Source organism: Centroberyx gerrardi, chromosome 16 (assembly GCF_048128805.1).
Source record: "Centroberyx gerrardi isolate f3 chromosome 16, fCenGer3.hap1.cur.20231027, whole genome shotgun sequence".
Taxonomy (NCBI): Eukaryota; Metazoa; Chordata; class Actinopteri; order Beryciformes; family Berycidae; genus Centroberyx; species Centroberyx gerrardi.
The window spans coordinates 9,793,442-9,812,620 of NC_136012.1; the positions used below are offsets into that span (position 1 = coordinate 9,793,442).

General features: G+C 45.1%; 1 protein-coding gene across 1 annotated transcript; it reads left to right on the plus strand.

The window, feature by feature from the left end:
* Window positions 1-1,447: 1,447 nt before the first annotated feature.
* On the plus strand, window positions 1,448-12,340 carry LOC139925454 (uncharacterized). Its single transcript, XM_071916840.2, has 18 exons — window positions 1,448-1,626; window positions 1,954-2,128; window positions 2,521-3,381; window positions 4,158-4,676; window positions 4,943-5,231; window positions 5,334-6,346; window positions 6,457-6,564; window positions 7,014-7,169; window positions 7,511-7,627; window positions 8,329-8,451; window positions 8,550-8,606; window positions 8,818-9,402; window positions 9,684-9,932; window positions 10,183-10,957; window positions 11,540-11,670; window positions 11,804-11,857; window positions 11,974-12,161; window positions 12,284-12,340. Exons 1-18 carry the CDS (start codon window positions 1,448-1,450, stop codon window positions 12,324-12,326), a joined length of 5,622 nt encoding a protein of 1,873 aa, XP_071772941.2. The 3' UTR covers window positions 12,327-12,340.
* Window positions 12,341-19,179: the final 6,839 nt, after the last annotated feature.

A 19,179-nucleotide genomic window follows, 5' to 3' on the forward strand; every position in this document is an offset into this window, starting at 1 on the left:
TGAAAATGACATGGACCGACATCAGGTAACATCTGCATTCACTGCATCAATAGCATAATCATCACATATTCATATATCTGCTCTATCTTCCCATTATCTAGTGCAGTTATGGTGATGATAATGATGATGATCATGATAAGGCAGGAGATAAAGATGTTTTCCTTTTTTCTCAGGTGCTAAGGCGCTCAGGAGGCAAGTGAGGACGAAACACAACCTATTCGTTTTTTATGCATTTGTAGACAGTTCACAAAACCCTATGGCCTTTTTGATAAACATGCACTTTTTGTGGAAGACCCTAACCCGGAATGCAAGAGTATTTGAAAATGTAACAAATAACCAGATACATATGAGATAAAAGCGTGTTTTATTTATAAATGATATCTACTCTCATGGTTCTTCGACCTGGAACATGAACCCTAACTCCTCTGTGAGTTACCAAACGCATGGACTTACTGAGAGAAAACTCTGAATCAGAGGAATGACTAAAGGGAGAAGAGCCACAGCCTCAGTTGAAGGAATGCCAAGCCAGACAATGGAGGAGTGCAATCACAGATGGAGACATGGAGGAAGGAGAAGAAGGGAACACAGAGGAGTGAAAGGAGGGGATTGAGAAATGGGGAGGAGTGAACGGGGTGAACAAGCTGCTCGAGTGCTCGCCTGGATATGGGACTGTCTGGCAAAGTCCAGCGTCCATGGCGTTTCTATGGAAACAACAGTACAACTAAGTTCACAGAGCAAAAAGTGAACTCACTGGAAGCTGGCCTCAGCATTAAGAAGGCGAAACTACGGTCTATGGAGCAGAAAAATCAGGTTACTACTCATGTTACTACTTATCAGCTCAGAATTTACTCCTCCATGCATTTATTACTACAACAATTTGTTTATTACTCAACAATTTGAGTTCAAATATAATGACTTTAGAATACAATAATACAAATCACAACAGATGTATCATTGTCTGATCATACTAATGTGAACTGGTTATCCATTGGCTGCAATGTTAGTTATGCAGTAACCAAACTTACTTGCATAAGTGGGGGATCTTAAGTTTTCGGGATGGAGGGATTTGTGGAATGTGTGTGTGTGTGTGTGGGTGTGTGTGGGTGGGGGCGGGGTGAGGAGGGGGGGTAACTTGAGAGATACCTGCAGTCGGCAACTTGCTACCAAGCTGTTGACATTGTGAATAATAGATAACCGTATTTGCGTGTGTGTGTATCTTTTTCTATATCTGTATGTCTACAATGGTCATGTAAACTGTACATAAGGGACAGAGAGTGGGGGAAAGAGAAATAGTGACTTTAGAGAAGTAGAGAGAAGGGAAGACATGCGTGTGTAACAGTTTTCATTTGTCCTCCCTGTACTGAATAAGCCTGACATCATGGGTTCCTCTGCTGCAGGTGGACCTCACCTAGTGGGCACACGCTACAGCCGAGACCCGGGCTTACCAATGGAGGATCACGTGACTTCGCTGGACACGGCGGCGACCGGAAGCGGTTCCGTAGCCATGGTAACAGACTCAACGGGTACCGACCCGGACTTGGACCTGCGGGTTCTGTGTGACAGAGTGAAGGTCCTGGAGCAGAATGCCAGCTCGACCAACCAGCCTGACAGCCACCTGAGGAATAGGTGAGAGACTGGGGGAGAGGGGATCCAGTGACACACACACACACACACACACACGTACTACTACATACTCACATATGGCCAAGGCGATATCACATATCACACACACCTGACTGCGCTGCACACTTACACACGAGCACGCTGTTGCTTACATCGACCTGGAATTACTATTGCGGATTTTCTTTGCTTGATTTCATCTTTTCTCACAGTGGCAGGTAAAACAGAATCAAAGAACTGAGGAAGTAATTAAACCTTTTGGCTAAATGCTAATATGCCGATTAGTGTGATGTTACTAAGTTCAATGCTAATGCTAAGCTAATGTAACGCGAGCTTGTCTGTGTTGTGCTGCGGTGGCAGGATCAGAGAGTTAGAGAGGTCAGAGAGCAGTCTGCAGCTCCAGCTCAGCCAGGTAGCCGCTGCCTCCCACCTCCATTGGCCCAGCATGCAACACTCCCAGAGGCTGGACCAGAGACTCCACATGCTCCGGCAGGAGGTCAGGACCATGGTGAGTGCTCTGGATCTCTTAGGGATACATTCACAGGCATGGCTGTATAAACCATAAACCATGAAGACTATTAGGAATGTGTGGGTCTCTGAGGGTTGACTGACTGACAGGTTGTGCCAATTCTGGACTTAAAAGTCTGGTCAATGTAGATTTCCCATAGCCTTAATATGGGCCTTTAACAGCACAAAATCACATGAGGTGATCAGGTGAAACTTTTTAATTGTAGACTTTTCAGGAACTACAATGTGTTTAGCAGGTTTCGAGCAACTGTTCTGTGATTGCAATAACTCAGGAGTGTAGCAGCTGCTTAACTCTATTATGGTATCTCTCTCTCTCTCACATGTTCTCTCCCTACCTTTCTCCTTTCCCTCTCCCTCTTCCCTCCTACCCAGACTCAGGATAAGGAGCGAGGGGAGAGGGTGTGGAGGGAGCGACTGCAGCGCCTTCAGAACCAGCTGAAGGCCAAAGAGGAGGAGATGAGTCGCCAGTCCCAGTATTTCCAGAACTTTAAAACCCAGCTCCAGCAAAAGCTCAGCCTGGCCCGGGACAGGGAGCAGAGCCTACAGACCCGGGTGTACTCCTTAGAGAAGCAGCTGCTGGACATGACGGTGTCTGCCGCCACTAACATGGCAACCATCACTGCTGTCAGCATTACTGCCGGGTCTGTACCGCACCGGGAGGAGCAAGAGAGACTACCTTCCCTGAGAGGAGAGGGGGAAGGAGAAGAGGAAGGGGAGAAGAAGAAGGAGGAGAGGAGGAGGCAATGGCAGCGGAGACTGGAGTGTCAGAGGGAAGGAAGGAGAGAGGGGGATGAGGGAGCGACAGAAGAAGAGATTGAGGGAGGAAGAGAGAAAGAGACGAGTTCCAATGAGGCCAGGCTGCAAGGCTTCATCCTGAGCCTACAGGAGGATCTCAGGGTGCTGCTGGAGAGAGAGGAGCAGGGGGTGGCAGAGCAGAGGGGGCTGACGGAGCAGCTGCAGGAGGCTCAGGAGAGCAGCCACTTCCTGGGCTGCAAGGTGGAGGAGATGAAGGCGGAGGTCCATCGACTGAAGCTGTCCGAGAGCTCCCTGATGGAGGAGGTTGAAGAGCTGAGAGAGGAGAACCAGAGCCTCAGGGAAGCAGCCAACCAAACCCCCAGTCAGTCGTCCACAGTCCCAGAGTCTACATGCCCCAGTCCTGGGACCAGCTCCTCCAGTCCCAGTCCGGCCCCTGGTTCTGTGCCTTCCATCACCCTCTCAAATAGCTCTGGAAAGGTGCGTAAGACAAGAATTTGTTCTTATTTGTTCCCTACACATTTTTGAAGAGTCAGAAATTAGCATTCCTGTTCTAAACATTTGATACACATAAGTGGGCTAAACTATTTGGCTGATCTGTGTCAAATTACTATTTTAAATGGATTAAGTTACTTTTCTGTGATTGATTGATCTTTTCTGACACAATGTAACCAATTATTGGACTGTTCCAACAATGCACACCCCACTTGTTTTTCACTTTAGATGGACTAAAACAAATGCTTTAAGTAGGAATGACTAAGGTTTCAGGGAATATTTGATCTAGTTTTGTTGTTGACTAAGTGTTAATTCTTATATTATCATGAGAAGGTGTTACAGCATGAAAAGTGTGAATGCTCCCCAAGAGTGAAAGCTCTGTTGCTAGGATTTACAATGTTACATAATCTCCCCATTACAAATGCTTATACAAGGGTGTCTGAATATGAATATTTGCTGCAGCTGACTGAGCTGTGAATGGAGATTACAAGTAATTGTTAAGAAATTATGTTATAAATGGGACTATATTACTGGGTTTCTGTGGGACCAAAGTACAGCTAAATGGCAAGTTAATCTAAGCATAAGAAGACCTCATTAGTGCGCTTAATTAGAGTGTGTGTGTGTGTGCATTCATTTCTGTCTGTGTGCAGAGACGGAGAGAGACACAGAGAAGTTAGCTTGCTTTTGTATTTTTCATATTCGCCTCCAGTCATCCTCAACTTCTGTCCCACTTAAGATGTTAAATGACATTCTGTGTGTAGGTCCAACTGACCCAGGATGAACCAACAGGCCAAACACATTCAGCTGCAGTTCCACCTGTTCACCACCGGGGCACAGCAGAGAGCGCACAGAACAACACAGAGGATCGCTCCTCATCTGCCAAATCAGACACTCTGCCTTTACCCAAACCAGACCTTCTGAACCTCTCGGCCCACCTTGGCTTCAAACCCAACCCCAGCCTCCAGTCCCTTTCCTTGGCTACAGAGACGGTGGAGGTGGGGGAGTTTAACCTGGGGACCTGGGGCTCCAGAGGGGCCCTAAACCTGGAGGAAAGCCCCAGCGAGGAAGCTGATGCCCTGAGGGAAGCTTGCAGGAGCCTGGGGTTGGGGGAAGATCTTGAGGCCCTCCAAGAGCAATGTGACCGCCTGGAGTCCGCCCTGCAGCACACACAGGAGCAGCTGCAGAGGCTGGCTCAGGAGAATGCCCGACTGAAATTACAACTCAGGAAACAGGCAGAGGAACAAGAAGCAGAGGCAGGGCAGGGGTCTTCAAAAGAACAGGTATGTCACAGGCATTGCAGGATTCCCAGATGTTTTTTGCGTGAGCTACAGTAGTCCCCAGGGTGCAGAACATAACGCAGTGTGCAAGTACACAGCTGAAAACGTTGTGCTCTACGTTACTAACTTCAGTTCCAATAACACACCTTCCAATATATCACTGATCAAATCCTACCTCTCCGTATACTCAGGTTAACAGTGTGCCAGTGCAGAACACATCAACCACCTGTGATAGAGCACAGGACGACGCCATCCTCACCCTCGCCCAGGACGATCTGGCCCAGGCCCTGAATCAGGAGAACCGGGCCTTGGCAGAACGCATCCGGGAGCTACTGGCCCACATTGAGCTCCAGGAAGGGGAGAGCGTCACGGAAATAGCCCAGCTGAGGGAGCATGTCTCCAGGCTAGAGGCGGACGGAGCCAAGCTGGAGCAGGAGAACCAGGAGCAAGGATGTCTGATCACAGAGCTCACCAGGAAGACTGAGGATGATCTCAATACTATCATGGAGCTGCAGCAGAGGTTAGTGGAGAGCGGACGAAGTATGGAAGAATCACAGGGTCATCATTCGATACCTGATAAGGAAATGTGTGGACATCAGTTGAAGAGTGAAAATATAGCTGCAGTATCAGGTACAGGGAGTGTTCAACAAAACGATCTAGAAGGATGTGTGGACAGTTTGGTGGACAGTCTACTACCAGGTGATGAAGAACCACAGACAGTATCCAGTCAACAAGCAGGCCATTTGACCACAGCTCCAGCACTTGGCTCTCAAGATGATGATTCACTATGCAACATCCTACAAGGAAATACACACGTTAGTTCATTGACTGATCAAGTCGATCAGCTGACTAAGTCGGTCCAGAGCCTCAAAGAAGAACAAGCAGAACTGAGCGGCTCTATAAGTTCTCTGAGAGAGGAGCAGAGAGAGGTGGCTCTGTCGGTCCAAACTCAGACAGAAGAGAAACAGCAGTTGACTCGGACGGTTTGGGGACTGAAGGAGGAGAGAGACCGCGTGACTCAATCTCTGGCTGGTCTCAAACAAGAGAGAGAGCAGCTAACTAGGACAGTCTGTGGGCTGAAAGACGAGAGAGACCAGTTTGTAAGATCCATGAGTGGACTGAAAGAGGAGAAAGAGCAGCTAACCAAGTCGTTGTCTGGGCTTGAAGACGGAAGAGGGAAACTGTTAGAATCTCTCTTGAGTGAAAAAGATGAGAGAGACCAAATCATGCAATCGCTACAAAGTTTACAGAAAGACAGGGACCAGTTAAGCCAGGCAGTGTACGATTTGAAACAGGAGAGAGATGAACTAACAGAATCCCTCGAGTGTCTGAAAGGACGGAAAGACCAAGAACAATCATCTTACGCTTCGAAAGAAGAAGGAGACAAGCTGATGCAGTCAGTTTACAGTTTGACAGAAGAGAAAGAGAGAATTGAACATTCAATCACTGGTTTGAAACAGGAAGAAAAGCAGATAATGCTGTTACTTCAGGGCCTAAGAGAGGAGAGAGACTGTCTACAGGCCGCTACTCCCCACAACCAATCACAGACAGAAGAAAGGAGTGAGAAGCAGCAACTGTCCAGTCAGAAGAAGACAGAGGCTGTCATACTTGGGACAGGAGAATGTGCTGTGCAAAGAAATCAGACCACTACCTTCAAAGCAAAGTTCATACAGGTAAGAGTGAATTTATGCCTTTTATTTGTGTATTGTTATATCAGTCGAAATATGCTTTCAGCATTATCCCTTGTCAAGATATATTATGTGATTACTGTGTACTTACACAGAAGGGTTTGGATGGAAAACAGGAGCAAAGTGATCTGATGAGGGAGATTGAAGCTTTGGGCGCAGAACTTAAGAAGTCACGAGAGGAACAGGACAAGACCCATTTAGAGGTGAGTTTACACACCTTCCTGTTTCTTCATCCACACAGGGAAGTCGGCTGTAATACAAATAAGATAAGTCTTTAGCGGCCCCTGGGAGGAAATGGAGTCACTGCAGTAGCAAAGATGAGGATACTGATAAAAATACAATAGTGTTTTAGTTATATTATTTTTATCTGTATCCTAATCTTTGCTGCAAAGCTTTTTGAAAGATTAAAGATACAGCATCTTCATCGTGACATATTTACAGATTTACAATTTTACAGTCCAGTGCAAGAGCATTCAGTATATGCAGGGTGTGCAAATGTGCATCATTGCATATCCATATTATCAGGTTTACAGAGCACTGGTGTATTGCTAGAAACTTCAATAAATATTATTACCAACAATGTAAGCAATAAATTCTCGTCTCTGCTTGTTTGTTTGTGTGTGTGTTTATGTGCATGTGTGTGTGTGTGTAGACCAAAAGGTTGTACAGTGAATTGTGTCAGTCAGAAGCCAGGAGGGAGGAGGCGGAGAGGAGGGCAGCTCAAGCAGCTAATGAGGTGATGAGGATGACAGATGTAGCCGATCAGATGGAAGAGACCAGGAATGAAAACGACAACCTCACAACTCAGGTATATACTGTATATATAAAAAAGTACTGTAATGTCAGCATTTCAGCATATTTTTATCTGCTGTATCCAATCCCATTCATTCCGCTTATATGGCTGCATTTAAATACTTTAAGGGACACTTGCTTAAGAACGTATAAGCCTAAATATATCCCTTAGTTAGGATTCCCTTTGGTTTCCTGGTATATATTTAGTCAATTACAGACACATCATCCCATCTGAGATTCAAACTTGGCTCTTCACTAACCTTCCCTCTGCATGCAAAGGTGCAAGGCCAAATTAGACATTATGTATTTATCTACTACCAGTAGATAAGTGCTTATCAGTGGTGGTGTCTGCTGCAGGTGAAGGAGCTGCAGAGCAGACTGACAGGTGTGGCCAGGAAGAAAGCTGATACTCTCTCACTGAAGGCACAGATAGAGGAGCAATTCAGTGTGCTCCAGGCTCAGCTCAAAGCTAAGGTGAGTATGGAGGAATGTCTTATTTTAGAATTGGATACTGTTGGCATTAGTTATGTTGTTGGTTGAATGTTGGTGGTGGTGGTAGTTTTCTCTGTATGTGTGTATGTGTTTTCTTTTTGGTTTGTTGCATACTGTTAGCCCTAAAAGCCTCAAGATGTGCCGTTATTATTTTTTATTTAACTACATGCCTCTTGAGTCCGAAGATGGACAATGTAAAACCTGTGAGGAAATCTTTACAACATAGTGTAGCACAAAGTGACTGGTCAAAAACTGGTTCAGATACAATTCCTCTTTGGGGATATAAAAACAGATATATGTAAAGGAAAGCTGCTCAAAAGCTCAATTTTGGCCTCAAACTCAACTTAGTAAGTCTCAGCTACGGACTAGTAGATATATAAGTCGATTGTTGGCACTTCTGCAGAAGCGTGGATCTATGCAAACTGAAACTCATGACTGCTCATTTGTGACTAGTCTGAATGGCTTGAACATGTCACTGTTTTTCAGTTGTATTGACATACAATTTACAGCTATGTGGACTAATTAAAACTGAGCAGTAATGGATATTTGTAAATAAATAAAAATGAGTAACAGTGACATCTTGAGGCTGTTCTAATGATAGATATGTCCCTGTTTCTGTGTGTGTGTGTGTGTGTGTGTGTGTGTGTGTGTGTGCGTGTGTGTGTGTGTGTAAAACCCCACAGACAGTGGCTCTAGAGGAGCTGAACTCAGAGTATATTACCCTGAAAAGAGGGCAGGGGAGCAAGGAGGATGTGAGTGCTACTTTCATCTCACTCCGGACGCGCTACAATGACATCAGAGCCAAGGTAGGCAACCAGTCAGCTGTTCTTTTGCAGTCCTTATAGTCAAAATAGTTAGTTGCAGATTATCAATTTATCTGTTTTTACCTCTTACCTATTTATAGTATGATGTCCTCCTGAAAAAGAAGAGTCAAACAGATCTGGATATAGCTCCTTTAAAGGTAAGGAGAGGGAGGCATGGCTTTTTAAATGTGGTTTACTATACAGTGTTACATATTACATTATTGGCAACTTATTCACTCTTGTCCATGAATGTGTCAGTACTGTCCAGTGAATGTTTGACTTCTGTGTGGACTGACAGGCGCTCTGCTCCACAACACGCCAAGCTATCTGCAGTTGATTTTGACTGACAGGTGTTTTGTCCAATAACAGGCCAAGCTGTCGTGCCTGGTGGTGAAGTGTCAGGAGAGGAACAGCCTGTTGGTGCAGATGATGAGAGCCATGCACAGGCACGGCTGTCTGGACCTGACGCTCACACAGCAGGTGGAGCAGCTGCTCAGTGACGCCGCCCTGCAGGACTACACCGCAGCGTTCACACCGGGAGCCGCTGTAAAGACCCAGCAAGATTACAGTAGTGGGTTTACACCGGGATTTATTTATAAACTTCAGGATTACACCAGTGGATTCACTCCTGATCAAAGCTACTCTTCTGTATTCCCACCTGGTGTAAAACAGCAACATCAAAATGTATTCACACCTGAATCTGGAGCAAAACACCGAGAACAGAAACGTGGAAACTACACTAGTGCAGTCACTCCTGGATCCACAACAAACCTTCAGGACTGCAGTAGGGAAGTTATACTTGCACCAACAGGAACACTAAAGAAAAATGCCAATTCACCTGTGCCAACTTCACCAATGCAAGAGCAAGCCAACGTCCAGGCGTCACCATCACCTGTTGCTCCAGCACTGAATCAGAGCTTGAGTAATTCGCCTGTGCTGAACAGCATAACACAGGTGAGATAACAGAAATTTTATCTATACATTTTTCAAGCTTTGTTTCAAAATAGTTCAGCTTAAATGTGCCATGTGTAGCATTTTAACATCAAGAAATCATCACCATATTCATTTTTGCGAATAATAGTATAATTACCATAAACTAATGAGACCACCACAGAGAAGACTGGCAGCCTGCCTCTACATCTGCCTCTAAATCTGCTGGATTGCTTTACAGCACAAAACTTTCAGTTTCTTGCTGTAAGCCGAATTATGATAGCCTTTCCTCAATCCCTCAACAGCTACCTCCCTCTGCCAGTGGGCCAGTCCAAACAACGAGTGCTCCAGAAAGATTTGGATTGTACCATCCAGAGGTGAAAGGGGAATCCTCTCCAGGTGCGGCCAGTTTCTCAAAGGGGAACAGGTCCTCTCTGAGTCCTGCTCCTCCCTCCCCAGAGAGACGTGTCCGTCTGAGCAGGAGGCTGAGCAGTCCTGAGAAGATCATCAACCTACATGAGCAACTGCAGAAGACTATGATGAGCAGCTATCAGGTACACTGCAGCTCTTTGAACATTCAGTAACACAGTCAGAAAGAGCAGTTCCCATTGAATTGTGTAAAGGTGTTAACATTGTAGTAGTAGTACTGAATTGAAATGATGAAATGAACCACATTCTTTACCTGATATTTTTCTTTTTCTACTTTCAGTGGTAATTCAAATGAAGAATTCACGTCTGATATAAAGATAAATCTAATCAAATACTGTGCTAATATACAATAAAGCTCTTTGTCTTTATTCCAAGGCTCCGGTGAGCAGAGGGAGAGGACAGCAGCCCAGGAACAGCCTGTCCTTTCAGACCAAGAACCAGAGCCTCACTATCAGTAATGCAAATGCCACTCCTCTCCCTCTCTCCACTGCCTCTAGCCAAGTTGAACACACTCCAGTAATAACAACTAAACCCGTAACAACTAATATGCCAACAAAGCTTTTTACCGCAGTCGCCTCTAGATCTGCCAACGTCACATTCAGCCCCAGCAACTTTACTCACACTCTTTCTAAAGCAGCCACAGGTGCTACTACAACTTCAGTTGTTTCTAGCTCTTACTACTCTCCTGTTACCACTATGGCACCTACCAAGACTAAATCAACCTCAAGCAGCAGCCATCATACTGTCCCTTCCCCCAATATACCAATATCCCCAAAACCAACAAGGCAAACTGCTTCTTTCCCTGTAGTGTCTGATACTGTTAAACATACACCTACTACTATTTTAACTCCTTGGACCACTACCTCTATTAGTAACACTGTCAGTTCTGCAGCTACTGTCTTGATATGTTCCGCTACTAATCCAAACACCACTGCCTCAGTCGGTACTGCCCCTAGCACGTCAACTGCCCATAAGGCTAATGTTTCTAGTATGATTTCTAAAATGGATGGTGCTGCCCCTGTATATAATGGTCTTGGATCTGCCACATCCTGCTCTCAATCTGCCCCTCGCTCTCCTGAGAGATCCTCCAAGCCTGCCAGGAAGCCCACTGCTCCTTCAGACAAAACCAAAACAGCAAGACCAAAACCAGGTAGGGTGCAGACTCCACACTGGACATCATTTATATAAAGAGAAAGTCTACTTGTGATTCAAATGGTAGAAGAAATTCAAGACAGTGAATTTTTGCGTTTATGAAAAGTTAAAATGCCTTTATTGAGCTAAAAATACAAGAATGTAAAACTTTTGTGTGTTATGGCTTCTGTGCAGTTTTTGAGTGTAGTATATTAGTTTTCGGTTTCATACCGCTGCAGTGTGATTATACCAAGCCTTGATATGGGCCATTCTCTGCTTCTGTCTTTGTATGGGAGAAAATGTCACATCAGACTCCACTGCAAGTTCTTGCATTTTAATTTATTAGCCAATATAACACCTTGCAGGACCTGACTTAGGACCTTTACTGAAACCTTAGGGTCCAGTGGGAAGTTTAGTATGCAATGGATCCACCAAAGTACATTTATTTTGATAAGATTTTAGGAATAACCATATAATGAAGAAAGAAATAGAATGGCGTGTATTTGGGCTGCATTATACCCTGCATTATACCCTGCAAGTAATAACAAGGAGGGTAGGGGCTCATGCTTGTGCTTGTCCTTTCTTTGTCCGTACCCGCCAGAAGCTCCAGCAGAGGTGGGCTCTGTCGAGGTCATCAGAACGGTGGGCCAGAGCAGCCTCATGATTGGCTGGGAGAGGCCGCCACTGGACGAGCTGGGCTGCAGTAATGGCACCTTTGTGTATGGATACAGGGTAGGCAGGCTTCACTGATTACTGGCCCTAAAAATCATATTCTGAGCTACGTCAAACCCTATTTACCTGTGGATTTTGATTGTGTACGTTTTTGATGTTTTTCTTGTACTTCACATTTCTTTTCCCTCCTCAGGTGTACGTCGATGGGGAATTTCACAAATCTGTCATGAGCTCAGCATGCACCAAGGTACCAGTCTCTTCCCAAACACTTCCCACTGTGCGTATCCTATTGTCACTGTACAAACTAAGTTCCCAATAGCAAATAATAGAGTATGTGTATATGTTTTGTGTCTCTTTCCCCAGTGTATTCTGGAGAATATCGACCTGAGCGTCCCGGTCCACATCAGTGTTCAAACCCTTGGTTCTAACGGTCTCAGTTCAAACAAGGTCCATACCATGTACAGGACTTCTATCAGGGCAGACCACCGTCCCTCCAGCTGCACCGACTCACAGCCTGCCTCTTACACCGACACAGTGACCCAGGTCAACAGGTAAGTTGAAATTGCAAAAACAGTGCGGGTCAATTAGACACTCATGTTTACCTCCTGTTTTCTTGTTATTGCATCAGAGTTGAAAGTATCTCACAATTATCATTCTGTCAATGTCTTGGTAGAGTTCCGGTAACTCTTCTCAGTCAAAACCTCCATCACCAGTGACCGAGGCTAGAATGGTAAATAGTGTGTGTCTCTGTGTCCATGTGTTAGTTTGTGTCTGTGCACCTGTATGTCTATGTGGGTCTGTGTTTATGTGTGTGCTACTTCAGCTATTTCAAAAAGGTTTGGTTCCCGTGTGTCTATCTATGTGCACTTGGTTTACAATTCAAGTGCTTCAAAGTTTGAAACAGCACAGTGACGAATAATTTTTCTCTGTGTCCTGTGTGTCCTACATCTGCATATGTCCTCCAGTGCATAGCCATCTATAGCTCCAGCCCTCTGAGGGACGGTCCTAACCTCCACCCCGGCAGAGAGCTGGCTCTGCGCGAGGGAGACACCGTCACGCTGCTAGGCAACCCTCGCCATGACGGCTTCTGCGAGGCCCAGGTTAGCCAATAAGAAACACTCATCTCACAAGGTCATTACCGACCAATGAGCGTGTAGTGACTCATTGTTGGCTACTATGAACTTTAAAGTGGATCACTGGCAAACAAAGATCCGTGTAAGACTCACTTCTAGAAGACCAAGGTTCAAGAGTTCCTGCTCCTGCGCTGAGAGTGCATCTGCGTGTTCAAGGTCAATGGCGTCCTTCCTGTTTCAGAGTCCCGCCCCATGGACTTCACCTCTCGAGTGGATAGGACATTGTGACTGCCAATCAGAGTGATTGCCAGGTGAAAGTGTGGCTGCCAATCAAAATCGAGGAATCCGGTGCGAGGCCAGACAAACTGTTAAAGTGTACTTTACTGCAAAGGTTTATGACGCCAAGATCAATCGCATCATCAACAGCTGCCTGTGACACCAACGTTTGTGAACATTATTCAAGCAAGCAATTCAAGCACTAGAGAAAATGTTATAGACGGTTGTGTGCGTCTGTTGCACACTTTTACACTGTGTGAAACATATGGAGGGATCATGTGTCATATTTAACTTGTTTCATCGAAGATCCCCGCTGCTGCCTCTGTGGACTCTGTCAATACTGAACGGTTGGCTCCAGGGACATTTGTGAAACGCCTTTGTGACAGCAGCCTATATAATGTGCCGAAGCAACATTGTACCCGAAGGTCATCTTACTTGATTTTCCAGACATCAAGCCAAATATGAGAAAAGATGGTTCATTCCAAAGACTTTTTTCTGTTTCGTTTTCCCCATAGTTCTATGGTATTTACACAGAAGCCAGATGTTATTTTTTTCGTTTTGAAATTTGCACACAATCATTACTGATATCTGGAAAATTAAAATAGAAAAAGAGATTATCACTGATATTTTTTGTAGGGAATATTATTAAAATATGCCAATGGTATATATAGAAAACACAGTACAGCATATCTGTCTTTTTGTATGAGTGACGCTTTGCTTTTTCATACTCATCTGCCTCTCTCAAATGAAATTCTATACCCACGCTCATATTGTTTTATGTTTCACACAATGTTCACAACACACACATGTTGTCCTTTCGCAGTGTATGTATGGGAGTGGAGTGACCATGGTGCAGCAAAGGTATTTTTCTATTAGTAATTGATGACATTGTTTTCCCATTGGTTCCTTACAACTGTACAGAGAATAAATGTTTATATAGTAACTGGAATTCCAGTGTGTGTGTGTGTGTGTGTGTGGATCTATGTCAAAATCTCTTCAAAGCACTATTTGGGTCTGGATTAGCTGTCTTGGGTAGAATATGAATTATTAAAGTTATTTTAGCTCCACTCTTCAGTCTTAAAGAGTGAAAAATGTAGTTTCACTTTTGTTTGTTCAACTTAAACACTTCCCATTAATCAACACTAGATGGCAGCCATTACCATATGGACAGCCGCGCTCCATTGACTTTGTGGGTAATACTCTGGATGTAACTCAATCGCTACATTTGACAGGTGCTTTCACCACTGATTTAGTGGATGGATGATGCTGACTTGCCTACGGAGCAGGTACTCAAGTAGCCTGAAACATATTGCTGCACGCTCCCCCTTCAATACAAACCAGGCACAACACCAAAACACTGTGGAGCGGAGCGAGAAGAAGAAGCATCAGCAGCAAGAGGAGCTTAATAATCACATGCTGTGCTCGGCAGCTTTGGGGGCTCCACTGAGAATGTCATCCCTACTGCTCAGCAGAAAGCGGACGGGGTGGAGTGTGTGTGCGTGTGTGCGTGTGTGCGTGTGTGCGTGCGTGCATGTGCGTGTGTGCATAAGAGTTGAGGGGGAGGGGGGCTCTGTACCGCGTCAACCATGAGGTACAAAATAAAAATGAGTGTACACCCCTCTTCTTACCTTTTCTCCTGCTCTTCTTGCTCTTTTCATGTCTCTGTTTCTTAAAGTGTGTGTGGACATCACACACATGTACACAAACACACACACAAAGACAAAAATGAACCAAAAGGAAAGTCAGCTTTAGTCAGACATCTTAGCCTTTGTGTATCTACTCCATGTCATTTTATGGTTGATGAAGTTTAATTATTGTCTACACCAGTATATTGTTTATCCAAACCCCTTGATGGTAAAAATCACTCAAGAATAAAGAAGACTGAAATATGAAACCTTTATGAACACCTAATAAAAAGTGGTCTGCATATACAATTTTTTCAGATTTTAGTGTGCATGCATCAACCAGGAAATGACATCAACAGAGCACATTTTCACTGCACTGCGTGTTTGGCCCATAACACCTGTCTGACCGACCGGTCGCTTCAGGAGTCTGAAGTTTTAGATGAATGAGGGTCTACTGTAGTCCTGCACTGCGCCAGCCAAGAAAAGCCTCAATAAAACCTGCAGTGCAGCTGCTTGATGTTACTGGCCCCTGACTCAGCCGAGAGAGACTCAGCTGGACCCAGTAGACTCACATTACACTCTCTGGGGAGATTCGCCTTCATTATCAACACACACACACACACACACACACACACAACGTACATCTCTCCGTAGTAGTAGTGTGTGCTTAACGTCTTGTTTACATGAGTTAATGACCTGCGTGTTAATTAATTTTCCATGCTGGGTGTTAATGATGGATAGCTCATCTCCGACTCTTCCCATGTAGGCCAGCATGAGAGTTACAGAGAAAGAGAGTGAATGATGGAAGAGAGCAATGGAGAGAGCAAGATGGAGAGATGAAAGGAAGACAGGAGCTCCAGATAAAAGGAAATGTGTACGCATGACTAGTCTTGCAAAACCCACTTTTCTCTTTTTTTCTGTGTGTGTGTGTGTGTGTGTGTGTTCGTCACAGGGGTGTAAATGACAGCGACACCTGGGCTCCAGGCCTCACGCAAGAATATTCTGTTGTGACCCAAAAATACACTTCTGGAACTTTCTCTGTGTGTGTGTGTGTGTGTGTACATGTGTGTGTGTGTGTTCTGCGTATGTGGCTACGTAGGAGAGCATATCAGTTCTTCAGGGGATATCTCTTTCTTGCAGGAGTGTGTGTGTGCAGTGGTGCAGATAGACAGCTGTCATCAGCAGGGTGTCTCGAGGGGGGGGCTGGAAAAGGAATGGCGGATGAGTAGAGAGGAGACAAAAGGGGAGGGAGGGTGTGTTGAGTGTTTTAATTTCACCCAGAGGGGACACTGTCACTCCATCACTGCCACCGACACCTACAGTGTCCTGGGCCCAAGCGGGGGCGGCTGTCTGGAGTCGACTTCCAGACCCCCGGGGGCGACGCTCGCTGCTCACACCCAGAGAGAAGCTCTAAAAGTGGGCCTCTCCTTCTGGTGTGTCTGGGCAGATGGGTCTTGGTGCTGGAGGGCTGCTGTTATGACTGTTGCTTCCATGAGAGGATTACGAGCTTGTCTTTTGTTTTGTTGATGGCGTTATCACACAGCAATGTGGCGGCTGTGATATTATCCTTCCTCTGTATGTGTGTGTGTGTGTGTTCCTGTACTTCTACCTTTGTGAGAACCAATTTGAGTTTTAGACCTTAAGAGTGAAGACATTTTTGCATGTGTCCATTTTAGGATCAGGACTTGGTTTTAGGGTTGAAGACCCCTTCCTGGATTTGATGCAATTCCTGTTGAAACAGGATGTTGGGGCGGGACATAATGCAGTGAGGGATCATTCAAAAGTCTAAACCAATGGAATATGAGTAAGGGAGGGAAAGGCAGTTTTATTTGATGGGAGGGGTGTGGAGGGGAGGGATTGTTCAAAAATCTGATGATGTTATTGGTTATAAATTTATATTTTATGTCTGCTAGTGCAGCATGAGGTCACCATTAAAGATATTGTATTTTCCAGGAATTAAAAGTAATGGGAGTTAATTTCATGGGGACTTTAAGGTTATATTAGGTTAAGGTTAAGATTAGGGTAAGGATTAAGGTTAGTTAAGGTTAAGGTTAGGGAATTGGGAATGAATGTAGTCAGTGGATCCTGGTCAATGGTCCTCATGAGGATAGAAGTACAAGGATGTGTGTGTGTGTGTGTGTGTGTGTGTGTGTGTGGGTGTGGATGCCTGTGTGCATGTGTGCAGGCAATGCGTGTGTGTGTGATGGGGTGTTGACACATGCCTGTACATTGCTGTATGTCTGTGCTGGTGTCTGGTGAGCGGCGATGGGCTGCCTTTGCATTTGTATGTGAACAGCTTTGGCATTCTTTATCGCGCCTTCCCTTCCTCAGTGCTCCGACGCCTCTTTTCTTCTCTCCGTCCTCGTGTCTGTTGTTGTGGCCGTATCAGTCCATCTTAGAGCCTGTTATATTTAGAGGCACGGCGCTATCAGAGCTTACAGCTGGCCGCCTGTGATTCAATTCTGACAGATCTACGGCGTTCAAAGCAATCCCCTCTCTTTTTTGTCTCGCTCATTCTTCCTGCCTATCTCCTCACCTCCCCCCCCCCCCCCTCCCCCTCTTGTCATATCTCCCACCCCTTCCCCTCTTCTCTCCCTCTTTCTCTTGGATCCACACTCCACTCCCCTTTCTATTTCATCCACTCTCCCCTCTCATTACATTCATTTTTTTTTCTTCCAGGTTTTATACCACTTTCACCCTCCTACTTCTGACCGACCGCTCTCAATTCTTTCTTTCTCCCCTTTTTTTTTTCCTCTTTTGTATTCTTTCTTTATACACCTCCATCTCTTTATCTTCACCTCAATCTTAAACACACAATCCCCATCTTCCTTTTTCCCTTTCATCTCCTCTTTATCGCTCTCACATCCAACTATTCTATATGACTCACTCCTTTTTTACTGCCTCTTCTTTGCCAGTTTGCCCCTTTTAGCTACTAAGTCTATACAGTTCAATTTGCGGGGCTTTATTGGTATTGTGCATCATGAAACTCTATCTCTCCTCCTTCCTTCTCCCCTCCTTCACTCCATCCCCCTTCCTTTTTTTCTGCATTTTTATCATCCATAGTGCCTATCAGGTAAGCTCTCCCCTGTTAGGCAGGGAAACAAGGGCTCCATCACTTTGAGTTAATCCATGTTGAAACAAACATCAAACAGAACGCAAGTTCTAATTTGGGAAGAGACAAGCAATTAGCTGCTATTACATCCTTGAATCTGTGCGCAAAAGCGACCCTAATCTCATTAATCATGAACAATGGGGGCGGTAATGGAGAAGCATGTTTATGCAAATTCCCCCACACAGTAATCTCCGCCATGCTTAATAGCGAAAACAGCGGCGGTTCTTCAGAAAACAAACCTCCCCCTTCCTTTCTCTGCTCATCCATTTGACTTATTTTCACCCACCACTCCCCTCTTTCTGTTTTTCTTCTGCCCCGCTCTCATGTTGTTTTCTTCCCTCGTTGCGTGGCCCCTTTTGACTCCTCAGAGATGCCACCTCCCACCTCCTTCATGAGGTGACAGCCAGAACTTTCACAGTCTGCAGAAAAGTATTGACCCAAGTCCCTGCCAGACCCTTCAGCCTGATAGCAAATAAACCCAAGTGTGTATGGGACATTGAGTTTTATACTCCACCTCTAGCTATCACCTCTCCTCCCTCTTGGCAGTCTCCCCAGCTCATTCTCTCCCATCGATTCTCTCTATTTCTTGTGTTTTTTTATGCCCTCCATTTGCATTTTTATTGTTTCATTGCTTCTCTCTCCTTCTCTGCATTTTCCCCCCATAGTGTCTGTTTCCATCTATTTCCCAATAGCTCCTCCTCTTAACTTCGCCAATATTACCGTTCTCCTGTATTTCGCATTCTAGCCCTCGGTCCAATAGCCATATTTGATTCAGAACTAAATATAGCCCGGAAGGACGTTATGAGATTATCTCTCTGCATCCTTTCTCCTTCCATCCCTCTCCTCTCCTCCCCTCTCTTCTCCATCCTTTCTTCTCGCCATCTCTCCTGAGTTATGTGCTAGTTTTAGATGATGACGATAGCAGAGTGTGAAGCCTGGCCAGAATGGATCAGGGGCCTGGTAAAGGTCAACAGCATGTGATCCATGACAGCATTGGTCAAATTCAGCTGAATCAATTGATTGGCAGTGGGGCTGTCTCTGTAGATGAATCGATGAGTTGAGCTTGGGGGTCAAAGGGATCAATAACGCCAGAGTGCCTAGGGTCTTGAGATAACAAATAACTTAATTAATATTCCTTAATGCCACCAGTCATTTTGTGAAAATAATAAAAATTGTCTAATTTTTCAAATCTCACTTTGGAATGAAAGTGTTAAATTTGTTATTTGAGAAGAAATTCAAACACATTCACACACATAACATAACACATAACACATTTTATCAACGGTATTGTAGCCTAAGTGTCTTTATATGTTGAGGGCTGTGGGAGGGGTTGAGGGAGGAGTGTGTGTGTGTGTGTGTGTGTGAGAGAGAGAGAGAGAGAGAGAGAGAGAGAGAGAAGCAGAGCACAGCGCGTTTGCCCTGCATTGTGGGGCGCTGTCCACCGTCCGTGGTGCTGAAAGTGGATTATTCCTCCGCCACTTAA